This window comes from Rhincodon typus, chromosome 23, assembly GCF_021869965.1.
Source record: "Rhincodon typus isolate 14 chromosome 23, sRhiTyp1.1, whole genome shotgun sequence".
NCBI classification, from domain to species: domain Eukaryota; kingdom Metazoa; phylum Chordata; class Chondrichthyes; order Orectolobiformes; family Rhincodontidae; genus Rhincodon; species Rhincodon typus.
The window spans coordinates 30,515,864-30,531,549 of record NC_063354.1 but is presented as its reverse complement, the minus strand read 5'-3'; the positions used below and the strand labels follow the sequence as shown (position 1 = coordinate 30,531,549).

The following is a 15,686-nucleotide window of genomic DNA, read 5'->3' as shown; positions in this document are numbered from 1 at the left end:
TCTCGTCATGGAACTAAGGCCTCGATCACTTATATTTATAAAGGCAAGCAGCTGTGCTGCTTCCATCCTTACAACACATATCAGCAAATTTGCAATGGTGCTGCAGAGACTACAGTATTGCAGTGCACAGTCTACAGTCAGCTATTCATAATGGAATTTATTCTTCAGTGAAGCAGTGGGTGGTATTTAAATTAAGCACTGGTTTTAGTAAAACACATGATAAGCAATGTTACTATCCATGGAGAGTGAAAATCAGAGCTATTGTCTTGTGCTGTGAAACCCATATGAAATATCTTACCCCGTCTCACACACAGAAATAAACACACACACACACACACACACACACACACACAATCTTGCTCTCTCTCTTTCTCTCTCTCTCTCTCTCACTCTCACACAGGAGCGCTGTTAATCCAGAGACCCAGATAACATTCTGGGATAGTAGGAACTGCAGATGCTGGAGAATCCGAGATAACAAGGTGTAGAGCTGGATGAACACAGCAGGCCAAGTTGGGGACCTGGGTTCAAATCATGACAGATGGTGGAATTTGAGTTCAGTAAATATCTGCAATTAAGAATCTAATGATGACTGTGAACCCATTGTCGATTGGGGGAAAAACCCATCTGGTTCACTAATGTCCCTTAGGGAAGGAAACTGCCATCCTTACCTGGTGTGACCTACATGTGACTCCAGACCCACAGCAATGTGGTTGACTCTTATCAGCCCTCTGGGCAATTAGAGGTGGGCAATAAATGCTGCCTGGCCAGCGACGCCCTCATACCGTGAATGAATAAAGACACACACACTCTCCCTCCCTCACACACACACATACACACACGTGTAAATCTATGGGGTGAATTTGTATTTGCAGATGTACTCTATTTTGTTCAAAAAACATACAATTTATAGACAGTCAATGAGGCATTTTATAAATTCCTACTTTAGAAATAAAACCAGTCTGACTCCAAACCAAAACACAAACAGATTCTAAACAAGGCCTCACACCTAACATGCATTGTCTGACCTAAAATGTCACCTCTTCCTTACACTGATAAAACCTTTAGTTCCCTCAGAACAGTGACTTAAAAGAATTTGGGGATTTACATATACATATTAATCAATTAAAACCTTCTAACTGATCAAATATTTAACAACATCTTAGGTTTGTTTAATACATTTTCAGTGGTGTAGTCCTTTAATCTTCTACTTATAAATTCTGTGTTGATACCACCTCACTAACACCTGTAGAAGGAGCGAGTCTCCGAAAATTTGTATTTTCAAATAAACCTGTTGGACTATAACCTGGTGTCATGTGATTTCTGACCTGGTTTTGAATGGTAAGTTTATTGTGTACTTTGGTTAACTTCAGTTTTCTTTTTATAAAGTTGCTGCAGCTGGGTGAAGCCCTTCTGAAAATGATGAAGTCAAATTTACAACTCGAAGTAGTAGGGGTGATTTTGGAATCAGTTGAGGTACACATAACATTGAATTGATTAGATACATAAACTGATACTAGAGCTTGCTGAAGTTAAGAGAATAAATCAGAACACGTTTTAAATTCCAAGCAAATAGCCTCATCATCATTCCATCAGCAAAAGGTTAATTCTGAGCATCGTGCAGTAATACAAAGGCTGTTCTGCCCATCAAGTCATCGAGACTGTTTAAAAATTAGTCCCACTTACCTGCATCATTACTTTTTCTCATGGTTAGCACTGCTGTTTCACAGCACCAGTGCCTGGATTCGATTCCAGCATTGTGTGACCGTGTGCAGTCTGCATGTTCCTCCCGTGTCTGTGTGGGTTTCCTCCAGGTGCTCCGGTTTCCACCCACAGTCCAAAGATGTGCAGGTTAAGTGGACTGGCTGTGCTATATTGCTCCCATTGTCTCCAGGGATGTGCAGGCTAGGTGGATTAGCCATTGTTAATGTGGGGTTGTGGGGTCTGACTGGAATGCTGTTTGGCAGGTAGGTGCATCTTGATGGGCCAAATGGCCTCCTTCTGCGCTGTAGGAATTCTGTGATTCTATGATATTATTGAAGAAAGTTGCCTGAACCATGTGGCCTGTTGCCAACTGCCCCCCTACCACCACCATCCACCCACTAGAATAAAGTATATCTGTGCAATATGCGATCGAATTTCTCCTCCTTCATGTTAAGATTGTTATGCCAAACCTGATTTCCTTGTAAAACTTATCTGCAGGATAGGTTTTTGACCCTATCTGGCAGATCATCCATGTAAGTTAGAAGATGCCCTATTTGATTTTGTCAGAAGTTCACAATACATGGTAGCCTTTTATTTACTACGATGGGAAGAAATAAGCAAAAGGTAAAAGGCAGTGGGAGCCATCAGAGATCAAAGGGAAAAAAGAACCACAGAAATCAATATTAGATCTCATCTTTTCTGAAAGAGGGAGAGGGAGAAAAACAGAAGAGAGCAAGACCCATTAAAAATTAAAGAGAGGTCAGTCAAAAAAAAGCATACAGCAGAAATAGGCCATTAGACAGAACAAGCCTGGAAACAAACTGAGCAGAATTAGATCATTAAAAGTGAAAGAAAGAGCTGGAGCTGAAAATCAAAGTAACAGAATAAGGCCATTTTGAAAAACAGTCTGCAGGCAAAATAATGGACCATTTAAAAAAGAATGAGAGAGCAGGTGCCTATTGGCTGGGTCAGTAGATACAAATAGTGAGAAAAGGGGTGGCGGGTATTGTATACAAGCAGATTGAGAGCCCGAAGCATACAGAGCCAGTCAGCCTGACACAAAGGAAGGGCAAGTGATGACGGCCAGCATCAACACAGCAAAACCATGGTGGTCAGGAGCAAATAGATGTACACCAGATGTGTGAAACCGAGCTGAGTCAGTGTTGAGGCTGCACGCAGGAATACTGTGGGAAATCTAAAGCCATTCCATTTGTTTAAAAGGGGAATTTGGTGTTTCCTGAACTGTATGAGCTGGACTGTGGTTCTGTGAGGTGACAAAGCCAGAGGATGTGGTTGGAATATGTAGCACTGCCATCTAGTGTAGAGAGCATTGCAAACATCCTGAAAAGAAATGTAGTCATCTGTTGTTGGCACACACTTAACCTTGAGAAATATTGACAAGCTGAAATGTTTACACAAAACGCATGAGACAGAAGGTGATGGTAACATGTAGAGGAAATGTTTATCATTGGAACACTTTTAATATAGGTAGCCAGACAAGCAAATAGATGTAGGGTGGTGCAATGGGAATTTAAAGCTCCAATATACAAATGACAGTTTTATCCTTCTTATTTTGCAAGAAACAATATAGTTTGTCTCTATTTCTAATAAACCACATTTCTGGTAAGGAGAACGGTGTGCAAAAGGAACCTTATCTCTTAAATTAATGTTCTATCTGTTTCATTTCTGTATCTTTTGCTGATTGAACCTTTTTTCCTGAAGATTAGTGGGCACATTTTTAAGGTGAGAGGAGAGAGATTTAAAAAAGGCATAAGGCGCAATTTTTTTACTCAAAGGGTGATTCATGTGTGGAACGAACGTCCAGAGGAACTGGTGGATTTGGGTACGGTTACAACATTTAAAAGACATTTGGATAAGTACATGAATAGGAAAGGTTTGGAAGGATACAGGCCAAGAGCAGGCAGTGGGACTGGTTTAGTTTGGGATTATGGTCAGCATGGACTGGTTGGACCGAAGGGTCTGATTCCATGCTCATGACTCTCTATGGCTCTCTCTCTCTAATTATCAGGTTTGGGTAACATTATGTTTATTTGATAAGCCTCTAATTCTCCTCTTAAGACCAGAGCTACAGTGAGCAGGAACGTCCATATAAACTGGAATTAAGGATCTAATGATGATCATGAAACTATTGCCAATTGTCAGAAAAACCCCATCTGGTTCATTAATGCCCTTTAGGGAAGAAAACTCCATCCTTACCTGGTCTGACCTACATGTGACTCCAGACCCACAGCAATGTGATTGACTCTTAACTGCCCTCTGGGCATTTAGGGATGGGCAGTAAATGCTGCCTAGCCAGCAATGCCCTCATCCTGTGAATGAATAAAGAAACAAAAATAAACCTGACTGTTTCATTGCATTAGGGTCCATTGACTTTGTGCAGCAGGTTTCTTGCTAGCAAAGGGAAGTCTACCAGTGGGAACAATAAACGGTGCTGCACCAGTAGGGGTTGCAGGGAGAATTAAAGGGACAGATGTATGCCACAGAGGTTCAGGCTGAATTTGTTGTGCTAAATCAAGGTTTTTAGCAGGTAAGTGCCAGGCTAGAGTGAAGAGAACCATTTGTGATTCTGTTCTTCCACTGAGGAGACATTTCTTACAGCTTTAAGGGTCAACGACCATAGTGAACATCAGCCCCGGAAACAAGAATAAAGGAAACAGGCTATCCAGCACCTACTCTTCCTCCTTCTGCTCTCCTATGTCATGGAATCACAACATTTTTATAGCTTAGAAGGAGGCTACTCAGTCCATCATGTGCACACTGGCTCTCCAAATGAACAATTTACTTTGTTGCATTCTCCTGCCTTCTTGACTGTAACACTGCATATTGTTCCTGTTCAGATAACGGTCTAATTCTATTTTGAATGCTTTGATTGAACCTGCCCCCACCATATTCTCAGGCAGAACATTCTAGAACTTCACCTACTCGCTTTATGAAAAACATTTTCCTCAAGTCAGTTTTGCTTCTTTGGCCAATTACTTTAAATCTGTTTCCTCGCTTTCTCAACCCTTCCAAAAGTGAGATCTGTTTGTCCTAATCTACTCTGTCCAGAGCCCACATGATTTAGCATACCTTATACAGTCATAGAGGTGTGCGGCATGGAAACTGACCTTCAGTCCACTCATCCACGCCGACCAGGCATCCCAATCTGACCAAGCCCCATTTTCCAGTATTTGGCCCACATCCCTCTAAACCCTTCCTATTCATGTACCCATTCAGCTGCCTTTTAAATGTTGTAATTGTACCAGCCTCCACCACTTCCCCTGGCAGCTTATTCCATACATGAACCACCCTCTGCTCACATCTGACAAATCTCCTCTCAGTTTTTTCCACTCGAACAAAAACGGGCCCAACCTCTCCAATCTGTCTTTATAACTGAAATTCCTTGCTCCTGGAAGCATTTTTGTTGGAGATGGGTGCGGGGTGGTGAAACAGAGCAGTCAATGGGGATCTCAGTAGGGATTCCAGGCAAGGAGGCAACAGTGAACCTGCACATCTGAATCTTACTTTATTCAGGACAGTGTTCATGCACATGTTTTCTTTATAAGTAAATCTATTTAATAAAAACCCTCAAATAGTGAAACATGAAAACTTAATATTGAAATCAGAATCTTGTGATCAACCCATACCACATAAATAATGTAAGTGCTTACAGTTCTCTAGAGCAAGCTATTTTTTATCTGGATGATGGTTGTGAATGCTTTGTGACCTGTTATCTGAAGAATAACCCACTTACATAACAGCAAGTGATTTTGCACATCGTACTTCAGCTTCTAAGGAATAGTACAGTAGGTCAATGCCAGTGTAAATTGGAAGGCAGCTTATGCTTTAAACCCTTTTATTTACTTTTCCTTGCTTTGAGTGCTGATATTTGAAAATTGTCGAAGCAGAGATGGAGGCATTAACATAACTCCAGACGTCATTGTAGACAGTGAATAGTTTTTGTATACACGCTGGGGGAATTTCACTTGGCAGACTTGGCACAAGATGTTGGTGGGCATAGCTGGTTAGAACCAGCATTTGATTTTTGCATGTTTGCTTTTACTCTAATAGAAATCAAAAAGGCAGCCTTTCCCTGACAAAAAAAGAGATTCAGTTAATTGGATATGGCTTGTTTTCAGATTTTTTAGGAGAATTGTCCTCTTGGGTTAGAGTAAAGGTTGTCTCTGGTTATGCCTATCACACTGCTTTCCACACACCCATGTATCGTCACACTGAATGTTCACATGAAACTAAAGACAATTTTCTGATTAGTCTATAAACACACCAAAGTTTATATTTCTAGTAACTTAACTTCACAAACTTGACAAATGGGTAAAAGAAATATGTTAGCTCAAAGGACTCTGATATAGCAACTCTTTCTCCATTAAATCAGCCTATTGGACTTGATCAGACTTAAAGAATCCCATTGCACAGATCTAAATAAGTTTTTAAGGCAATTTATTTAATATCTGTTTTCTTGCCAAAGAGCAAGAAAAGTAGAGAGTTCTAAAGGAGAGAGCAATACCTGCTCTTTGTCGAGTGCCTGTAATGCCAATGTTGACCTCAACCTCATATTTTGCTCTCAGAATTCTGAACTGGCTGTATTTTTGGCCAAAGGTTGAGGGAGACCTAAGCTCTCTTATGGTTCGGAAGTTCCCAGTCTGCAGATTTGTCCCAATGTTCTTACATTGGCATAGATTCCACAACGCTGCAAAGGGTGAGTGACAGTTAAATACCAAGAACTGTCCCAAATTGCTAACATTTCTACCAACCTGTACGAACTACCATATTATTTGGATTCTTGGGCTGTCTGTGACATTTGAACAGTCCATTGCATTTTTCTAAAAGTGGCGTTTCAAACCGATTGGATCAAAACCAATTTTTAATCATCTCAGTGCAATTTGTGCACAAAGTTCCATGTTACAAAAAAATGCAAGTCTATGTCCGATTAAATACTTGCCACACAGTTGAGTTTTACTTGGCAGTGCTGTTGGGCCATGCAGTTTTAGTTCATTCAACCTGGCAGAGTTGAGTTTGTTAGGTTGAAATCTGTATTGGTTAAGTAGTTCCAGTAATAACAATTGTTGATGGTTTGGACAAGTTCCCAAGTACAATTGTTAATCCAAACATTTCACTTGAACATGACAATTGAAATGCCGGTAGGTATGTGATCACTCTGGATGAGAGGACACTGTTGGAATTGATATGTATGTTGTAAACTCACCCCATGTTCAGCAAAATCTTTGATAAATTGATAACTTCATTCAGAATTTGCACAGCATGCTGAAGACAAAGTTTATAAATAAGGTGATTTCACTCTGTTTGCAACCCAGATTATAAACAGTTACATTACCAAACATCCAATTAGTAGCAAATGTTTGTAGGCTTTCTGTAAATTGCAGAAGTGAAGACTTGAGCTTCCTTCATCAGAGCTTGATAAAATATAGGACTTGGTGATGTGAAGATTTGCACTGAATGATGAATGTTTTAATTTATAATCAGCTTTTTTGAATTGTTTTTGTACATTTTAATAAGCTTATAGGGATCTCTGAAAGCTTAATATTTGTGTTTATACTATTGGATCAGTCTACAGAATGTGAATTCAAATCCATCTATAGTAAGTGGAATTGATTTCAGTCAATTCAGTCATTTATGTGTTCGTAACATAATCAAAATCATCATGAAATTGGCTTCGTTTTTCCTGACATGACTTGTATTGATTACTGTAATTCACAAGTCCAAATGGCAAAGAAAGAAGCTATTGATTGTTGAAACTTATTTACAATGTTATTTTGGTTGTCTGCTTGCAATTGATGCTGGAAAGTTGAGTTACAATGGGTAATATGTGAGCCAGTAGCTCCAGGTTCAAATCCCAATCCAGGACTTGATTACCAAGGAAAGTTGGTTCTAACGCAGCAGACGAGTTAGATAGTGTGGAGCTGGAGGAACACAGCGGGCCAGACAGCATCAAAGGAGCAAGAAAGTTGACGTTTCTGAAGAAGGGTCCTGACCCGAAGCTTCAACTTTCCTGCTCCTCTGATGCTGCCTGGCCTGCTGTGTTCCTCCAGCTCCACGCTGTGTTATCTCTGACTCCAGCATCGGCAATTCTGACTATCTCTGAGATGGGTTACATATCAACTTGTAAATCCTTCTGCTCATGCCAAGTATAAGCAGGAGAGATGCTTGGTCAGCCGTGTACTGGAAAGAAAATTGGAGCCTTTACAGTCACTACCCACAGCTGCAGTTTTACAACATGTATATAAAGTGTATTGTACCGCAGCAACTTGGATTCCTCAGGGGGTGAGGAGCGGTTGGCTGAGTTAGTTGGATGGTCAATGTGAATAGATTGGTGCTAACAGCGCAGGGTTCAGTTCTTGCTCTGGCTGGACAAGATTTAGGACTTATCTCCTTGCACTACTTGTGGTGGATTTTACAGCACTGTAAGTCAGACTTGCCTTCGGGTTGAGAACTCAAGCAAAAGAGGAATGCTAGAAAGGCTTCATTTGTTGTTATCCTGTAGTTCGAATTGTACAGCTGACTGGTGCATTCTTTTCAGACACCGTTGAGACTCAATCTTACCATATGGTTTAGTGAACCTGTTGGGTTTTTCCAATAATCCAGTAGATTTTGTGTGCAATTCCTTTCTTCAACCTGAACAGTTTGTGCAGTATAGCAAAACAATAAATTAAATAAAATAATTAACTAACATATTACTGGAATTCTGTGAATATCTATGAGAAATAAAAAGAAGAGAAACTAGGAAAGGACATCATATAAAGGCTTAACTGGGCTGAAAATTGATTTGCAAATGCAAAGAACTAATGTTGGATTCATAAGGCTTTGACTATCAGAAATTATTTTGCAATATTATCAAACTGGCTGATAATTCCAAGGTATATGGCCAGGAAATCGCTAAAAGGAACTTAATAAGATTCAGCTGAATCTCCTCATATGAAATGAGATGAAATGAGGTCATCAGTTGGAATTTAAAGTAATAATACTTCAAACCAGGAGATGTGGAACATTGAGGGATATTTGTTATCTTAAAGTAGGCCATAATTTAAAGAATGTTGAATGGTGCTCCGATTTACAGTGAAGTGGAGGTGTCAGTGTTGGACTGGGGTGGAAAAAGTCAGAAGTCGCATGACACCAGATTACAATCCAACAGGTTTATTTGAAATCACAAGTTTTCGGAGGGTAGCCCCTTACACTCTGAAAGCTTGTGATTTCAAATAAACCTGTTGGACTATAACCTGGTGGTGTGTGACTTCCAATTTACAGTGTAGATCTAGTTCCGCTGGAGTTCAGATTTAATGGAAACACAATCTGGCCATCAGAGAAGAGTTTGCGTTTATATAAATGCCTGATTATGTCCTTTGGGAAGTTACAAAGCATTTTCCGTTCAATTAATTTGTTTAAGGTACAGCCATGGTTGCTATGTCAACAAGCACAACAGCCATTTTGCACAGAGCGAGCTAACACAAACAGCAGTGAAATAAATATGCAGATAACATTTTTGTGAAGGTGGATTTGGATGATTAGGATTTGGGAGAAGCTTCAGTTCTTCAAATGGTGCCTCGGATTCTTTAATATGCACCTGAACAGGTAGATAAGGCCACACTTTCCTCTGGCAGCTGGCACCTCACAAAATAGCAGTAGCTCAAGCCTACATTGAAATGCCACCCTCCGTTAGATTATGGGTTGATCTGACAATCTTCTGACCCAAAAACAAGTAAACATCTACTGAACCTAGCTACTATTAAAATGGCAAGAGGTATTTAGGTTAGTTAATTCATTTAAATGATGTTTGCAGTAGTTGGAGGCATAAAAATGCAATTAATGCTCAAGTGATAATAAAAGATTTGAATTCATTTCCCCTTCAGGAGATGTGTGAAACATGCAATTGGTGCAAATTAATGTGCTGATTAATGATTTTTAGGAAGCAGTTGGCTAAACAAGAAGTTCAAGGTTTACAGAGAAATTCGAACAGTGGTGAAAATAAACTTGCATTTATATAGCACATTCACCATCGCCATATGCCTCAAAGCACTTTACAGCTAATGAAGTACTTTTGGAGCAAAAACAGAGAGTGCTGAAGAGATCACAGCTAGGTGGGAGCTTTCAGTTACCTGTCACTTCAAAGTGTTCCCGTGCCAAGACTTCTGTCTCAGGCCTGCTGTAGTGCTCCAGTGAGGCTCCATGCAAGCTGGAGGAACAACACCTCACCTTCCACCGAGGCACCCTACTGCCTTCAGGACTCAAAGTTGAATCTACCAATTTCAGAGCATGAACACCATCTCCCTCTTCGCTCCCTTCCCCACACCCCTAGGTCCAGTCCTGTGTGGGCTGCTCCCAGCACAGCAACCCATTTTCAAATATTGAATTGAAACGTATAAGATCCTGAGGGTACTTGATCGGGTAGATGTGGAAAGGATGTTTCCTTTTGTGGGAGAACCTAGAACTAGGGATCATAGCTTAAATATAAGGAGACTCACATTTTAAAAAAAGATAATGAGGAAACAGTTTTTCCTTTCAGAGGACTGTGAGTCTTTGAAATTCCCTTCCTCAAAAGGCGGTGGATGCAGAATTTTAAAATATTTCTAAGACAGAGGTAGATACATTCTTGATCACCATGGGGATGAAAGATTATTGGAGATACCCAGGAGTGTAGAGTTGAGGTCATGATCAGATCAGCCATGACTATATTGAACGGCACAGCAGGCTCGAAGGGCCAAATGGCCTACTCTGGTTGTTGCTTGCATGTTCGTGTATTTATAACTTAACCTTCTCCCTTTTGCACTGAACATTCACTCTGTCTGATTTCAGTAGTTGTTAGACAAAGATAAGGAGCCAGAACCATTCTGTGAAGTGTGGCAGCTGTTTAAATAGTTGCTGCCATTTCACTTGGGATGGGTACAAACAAGCAAAGCAGGAATGAGGACAGACAGGTAAACCTGATTAAGTGCAGGTTCAGATTTTCTACTGAATGTTTGTTTGCCACCTTCTGCTGCCATTTCCAGTAAAATAATGGAAATTCGCCCCATACTACAAACCACTTTAATAGAACACTTTACTTTAGAAATTCACAGACAAACTAATCAATGCCATTGAGACGTTATAATGCAACTTTGTAAAACATTGGTTAGGCCACATATGGAATACTGTATGTAGTTCTGGTCACCACACTGTTGGAAGGATGTGATTACACTGGAGAGGGTGCAGAGGAGATTCAGCAGGATGTTAGCTGGGATGAAAAGTCTCAGTTATGAGGAGAGACTGGATATGCTGGGCTTATTTTCCTTGGAACAGAGGAGACAGAGGGGCATCTGATTGAGATATATCAAAATTATGAGATAGAGTAGATTGTGAGAATTCCCATGGCAGATCCTGTCTGAGACTACAGGGCATTAGTTTAAGGTGAGGAGCAAATGGTTTAGAGGAGACTTGAGGAAAAATTTTCTCATCCAGGGATTGGTAGAAATATGGAACATGCTGTCTGGGAGGGTGGTGGAGAAAGTACTCTCGCAACATTGAGAAAACTTCTGGACGAGTATTTAACATACCTTGTAGCATTGTGGACTATGGACCAAGTGCAGCTAAATGGGATTAGTGTAGGTTGATTGGCATAGACATGGTGGGCTGAAGGGCCTGTTTCTATGCTGTATGACTATGGGAATGTATAATTAATTTTAGAAAATGGTTAGAATTTTTTTTAACTATTTGAATGAAAATTAAACACAATTACATTTTCACTTTTGCAACTTGTAAGTTTCATGGCATTTTAGTGGAAAGGATTGAGAGTCCATTTCAACGCTTGTACTTTGTACAAAATGTATTCAATATATAACTTGACCATTTACTTTTTGCTGGGTGTTGCTATTCCATACGATTCTTTTCGAAACTGTATTATTTTACAGTGTGTGGAATGCTATGTTTCATGTGAAGAGTATGTCAATCATTGTTGCTTATTTATCCACACAGTTAGCATCAAATTCACAGTATACCACTTGATGTCATCCCTGTGTCAAATGAATCAGCTCCAAACATGACAAATGTAACTTAAATACCTTGAGACTCTGGCTCAGGACATTGTTTAGAATGCTGATGTTCATTAGCTAGTTTGCTTCCAACTCAATAAAACAAAAGCTGGAGATTGAATGGCGCAGTCAGTTAATAAGATATTGTCCTCTCATCTCTGAGTTTAAGTTTTCCTCGTGTTAAACATGTGTCATAAATCACATGCACATCTGCTGCCTGGTGACACAGAGTTGAGAGATTTTACATCTGGCAGCCAATGAGAACCATGTTTATATGAACACGTCCAAAGCCATTGCATGATGGGATTTGATTCTCACATTGAGGAGCAGTGTGATGACGAGGCATCTGACCTCTGCACTCTGTGTACCAAATGGGACAGGGAATATCAGTCACTTATCACTGCATCACTCTAATTGTCACCCAGCTTCCAAACAATGGGAATCATCCCGAAGAACCTGAATAAAGGAACTGATTTGTTCATATCATTTCTTTATGCTACCAAGGAAGATAACTCGATAATACATTGGCTTGAAAGTATTAGTGGCAAAAATATTTAGTAAGAAAGCATTCTGTAAAGGTTACATGTGATTGCTTTGGCCTTTTGAGAATACTTCAAGACTATTTTTAAAGGCTGTTAGATGTACATATATATAGACTGGTAAACTGGGTTATCACACAATAAACCGAACATTACAATCCATTAGTAATGGGTATTGTCATTCATTAACTACCAAAGCTACACTGACTGTCAATAACAAATTATTCTGTCAATAACAAATTTTCTGAAGAAGGGTCCTGACCCGAAACGTCAGCTTTCCTGCTCCTCTGATGCTGCCTGGCCTGCTGTGTTCCTCCAGCTCCACACTGTGTTTCTAATAACAAATTACATTGTGTTTGGTCAGATAACATGTGTAGAGTGAAAGGTATCAGAACACATTCAGTATATGAGATCAGTAAGAAAGTGATGAAAAATAAACAACATCAGTTTTCATTGTTTTTCCTCGCTTTGATATAGCTGAAGTTAAATATCTTTTAAGGATATGTCCCATTTGTTTTGCCCGTTGGAAACATTTTGCTCACAGCTTCTCTTCTCTTCTGCAATCTAGGTGGCAGCAGTCTTCAAAGTCATCAGGGCTGACGAGCAATCTGCAGTCGTCTGGCGCCAAGGCTGATGCACTCAGGGAAGAAATGGAGGAAGCAGCGAATCGAGTGGAGATCTGCAGGGTACAGGCCAAAACTGGAATATTGTACAATCATGTACTGTTGCCCATGTGCAGTGTTTGAGCCACAGGACAACAACCCTCAGCACCTTACACAAATTCTACATTCACGCTTCACAACTTGCTGCAAACGTGGGCAGTGCTGCAGAATCTTACCCATTTGGCTCCTTTGCATTAGCCTGGACAGGGGGTGTTAACAGGCAGTTCAACAATGCAGACCATCATAATCCAGTGCACACTGAGTATAGCCTGACTATGTGTCTGCTTTCCAGTAAGAATCATTGGGTGGTGATCACATTAGAAAACAATGAAAAAAGATTACTAACTTCATTAAGCTCAATGTCATACTGTCTAGTTAATGAGTTTGACCATTTCCATAACTGCCTGGATCATATTAAATCCGAGTGTAGTCCAGGGGATTTGACACACCAGAAGGGCATGGGTTGACATCATAAACTATAATATGTGATTGAGTGAAGCTATTATCTAAATTTTTCAAATGTTACAAAGTTGTGCTTATTCCCAATATTATTCACACTGATATGGTATTGTCTACCATTTCAGTTTTCCTGTTCAATGTTGGCTTCTATTTTCTGTTTTTTGCTATTAGTTTTTTTTATTTTAGCTCTGATTCATATGACTAAAACATGTTTTGTTAAATTAGTCAGTGCTCTAATGGGATCAGTTGATAGGAAGAAGGTTTGATTGAGGGGTGATTGTATTTATAAGGCTATAATAATATCATATGCATTTTAAAGACCATGTCTAAATTCTAACAACGTCAAGAGATGCCCAGGGAATGATGTCATTTTGTTCTGGATTGCAAACAGAATGATGTTTGAAAAGAAATGCTTTGGTTCCTTTTTTTAAAACCATTTGTTGTTTCACTAAAAGGTAAATCTTCATGAATGTCTGGTACTACAAACGATACGTGCAAGAGGAATTCTTTTCACTTTGAAAAGTATACTTAAATGCTGAAATATTCTTGCTGTGATATTGAAATATGAGTATGCCACAGCTTTTACCCAGACAGCATTGAGAAGCCTTAACACCATCCTGTCTTCCCCACATGAAAAGTTTACATTGTTGGAAAAAGAGAATTTTTTATATTTCAAATCTATATGGATCAGTTGCATTAATTCTGCCACACTCTGAGCTCTGTCTCTTCATTGTAATCAATCAGTTGTTATTAAAACAACAAATATGACAAAGATCAGCAATTTGGGTTCTGTTTAATTGTAGTACAAGAGTATCAAATTAGTAATCCTCTATCCTGTCATTTCTATAATTCTATTAAATTAAATATTGTTTGACCACTCAATGGCTCAAAATGTCCCTTGAAGGGAGACTACCAATACCTGTTCATTAAAAGTTGATTTGTTAAAAAAAAATCTCAAGGTAATATTCCACAAAGTAAACCACTAATAACATCAAAAGATTTATTTAACTTGCAGGCAGATACTGGCAATTTAAGACAAGTTGTTCTTCATTCATTTGTGGTCAAGAACCACCTACAAGATTCAAAGGAGTAACAGCTGAAGTTAGAAGTGTTGAAGGTTATCGTGTGTACCGTGTTGTGTCTAGTTTGGCTCCTGTACTGTTTTGTGTCTGTAAGCCACACTTGGTCAAGAACCCACTGTAACTAGACTTTGAGCTTCACTGGTTTATCCTGTATCAATAAATTCAATGAATAGATACAAACATAAACATCTGACAGCCAGGCTAAAGAATAGCTTTACTGTGAAACAACCTGATCAGCATTCAGATTTCAAACATTGCTGAGAATTTACTCAAAAAAAAACGCTTTGAGAAAAATGTTTTGGGTACAATATGATTTTTCTTCAGATCTGAAGAGTTGTATCGGACTCAAAACACTAACTCTGTTTCTCGCTCCACAGATGCTGCCAATCCTGCTGAGCTTCTCCAGCATTCTCTGTTTATTTCAGATTTCCAGCATCTGCACTATGTTTTTATTGCTGAGAACTTCTTGCATTATGACGAACATTGTGATTTTGAGAATTTGTGTCAGTAATATGAGCCCCATTTTTGCATATTTAAGTACCAAGTACATTTTAGGGATTCTTAGAAGTATCCATCCATATTCCAGAGCACAATACAAATCCACTACTTCTGTTCACTGTACTCCAAAAGTACAAGGTACTAGTATTTGCAAAAGCTTTCCTGTTTGTAAATTGTAATTTCTTCAAAAATAGGAATAACCCAATAAAATGCCCACAATTTCCTAGAACACAGGTGAGAAATGCCAAGCTAGCCTTTACATTACTTGTATAAACCATAAAGATGTATATGCTTCATTGAACTATCCCTTTAGTTAATCTTCAAGATTTCTAGATGTACCAAGATTAAACTAATTATACAAGTACCAACAGTCCTCAGAACTATCAGTTTTGATGGGAAATCCGTTGTAATGGTTGAAACTGGCTGGTTGAGGTGGATGGATTTTTAAAAGAAAGCAAGCAATTCCTCCCCAGTATCACCAGAGAAGGTAAAAAGTAGCTGCAGCTATGAACTGTCAGCATTAAAAGCAACAGCTTCAGATCCTAACTGCAGCTAGGCAAGACAGCAGCTATAAACCATTTTCATTTTATGAAGTGAATGCATTTTTGCCAAAAACCCTGGTGTAGTCAAATGAGAAGGTACAGAGTAAGACCATAAGATGTAGGAGCAGAAATTAGGCTATTTGGCCCATCGAGTCTGCTCCACCAT

The 15,686-nt window shown here is 39.3% G+C and overlaps 1 protein-coding gene across 1 annotated transcript in view; it reads left to right on the top strand.

The window, feature by feature from the left end:
- arhgap44a (Rho GTPase activating protein 44a) overlaps positions 1-15,686 on the top strand; it is a 188,381-nt gene that overhangs the window by 107,726 nt on the left and 64,969 nt on the right. The window contains exon 6 of the mRNA XM_048611123.1: positions 12,846-12,963. Within this exon, the coding sequence (XP_048467080.1) occupies positions 12,846-12,963 (118 nt within the window). The remainder of the gene's footprint in view (positions 1-12,845; positions 12,964-15,686) is intronic.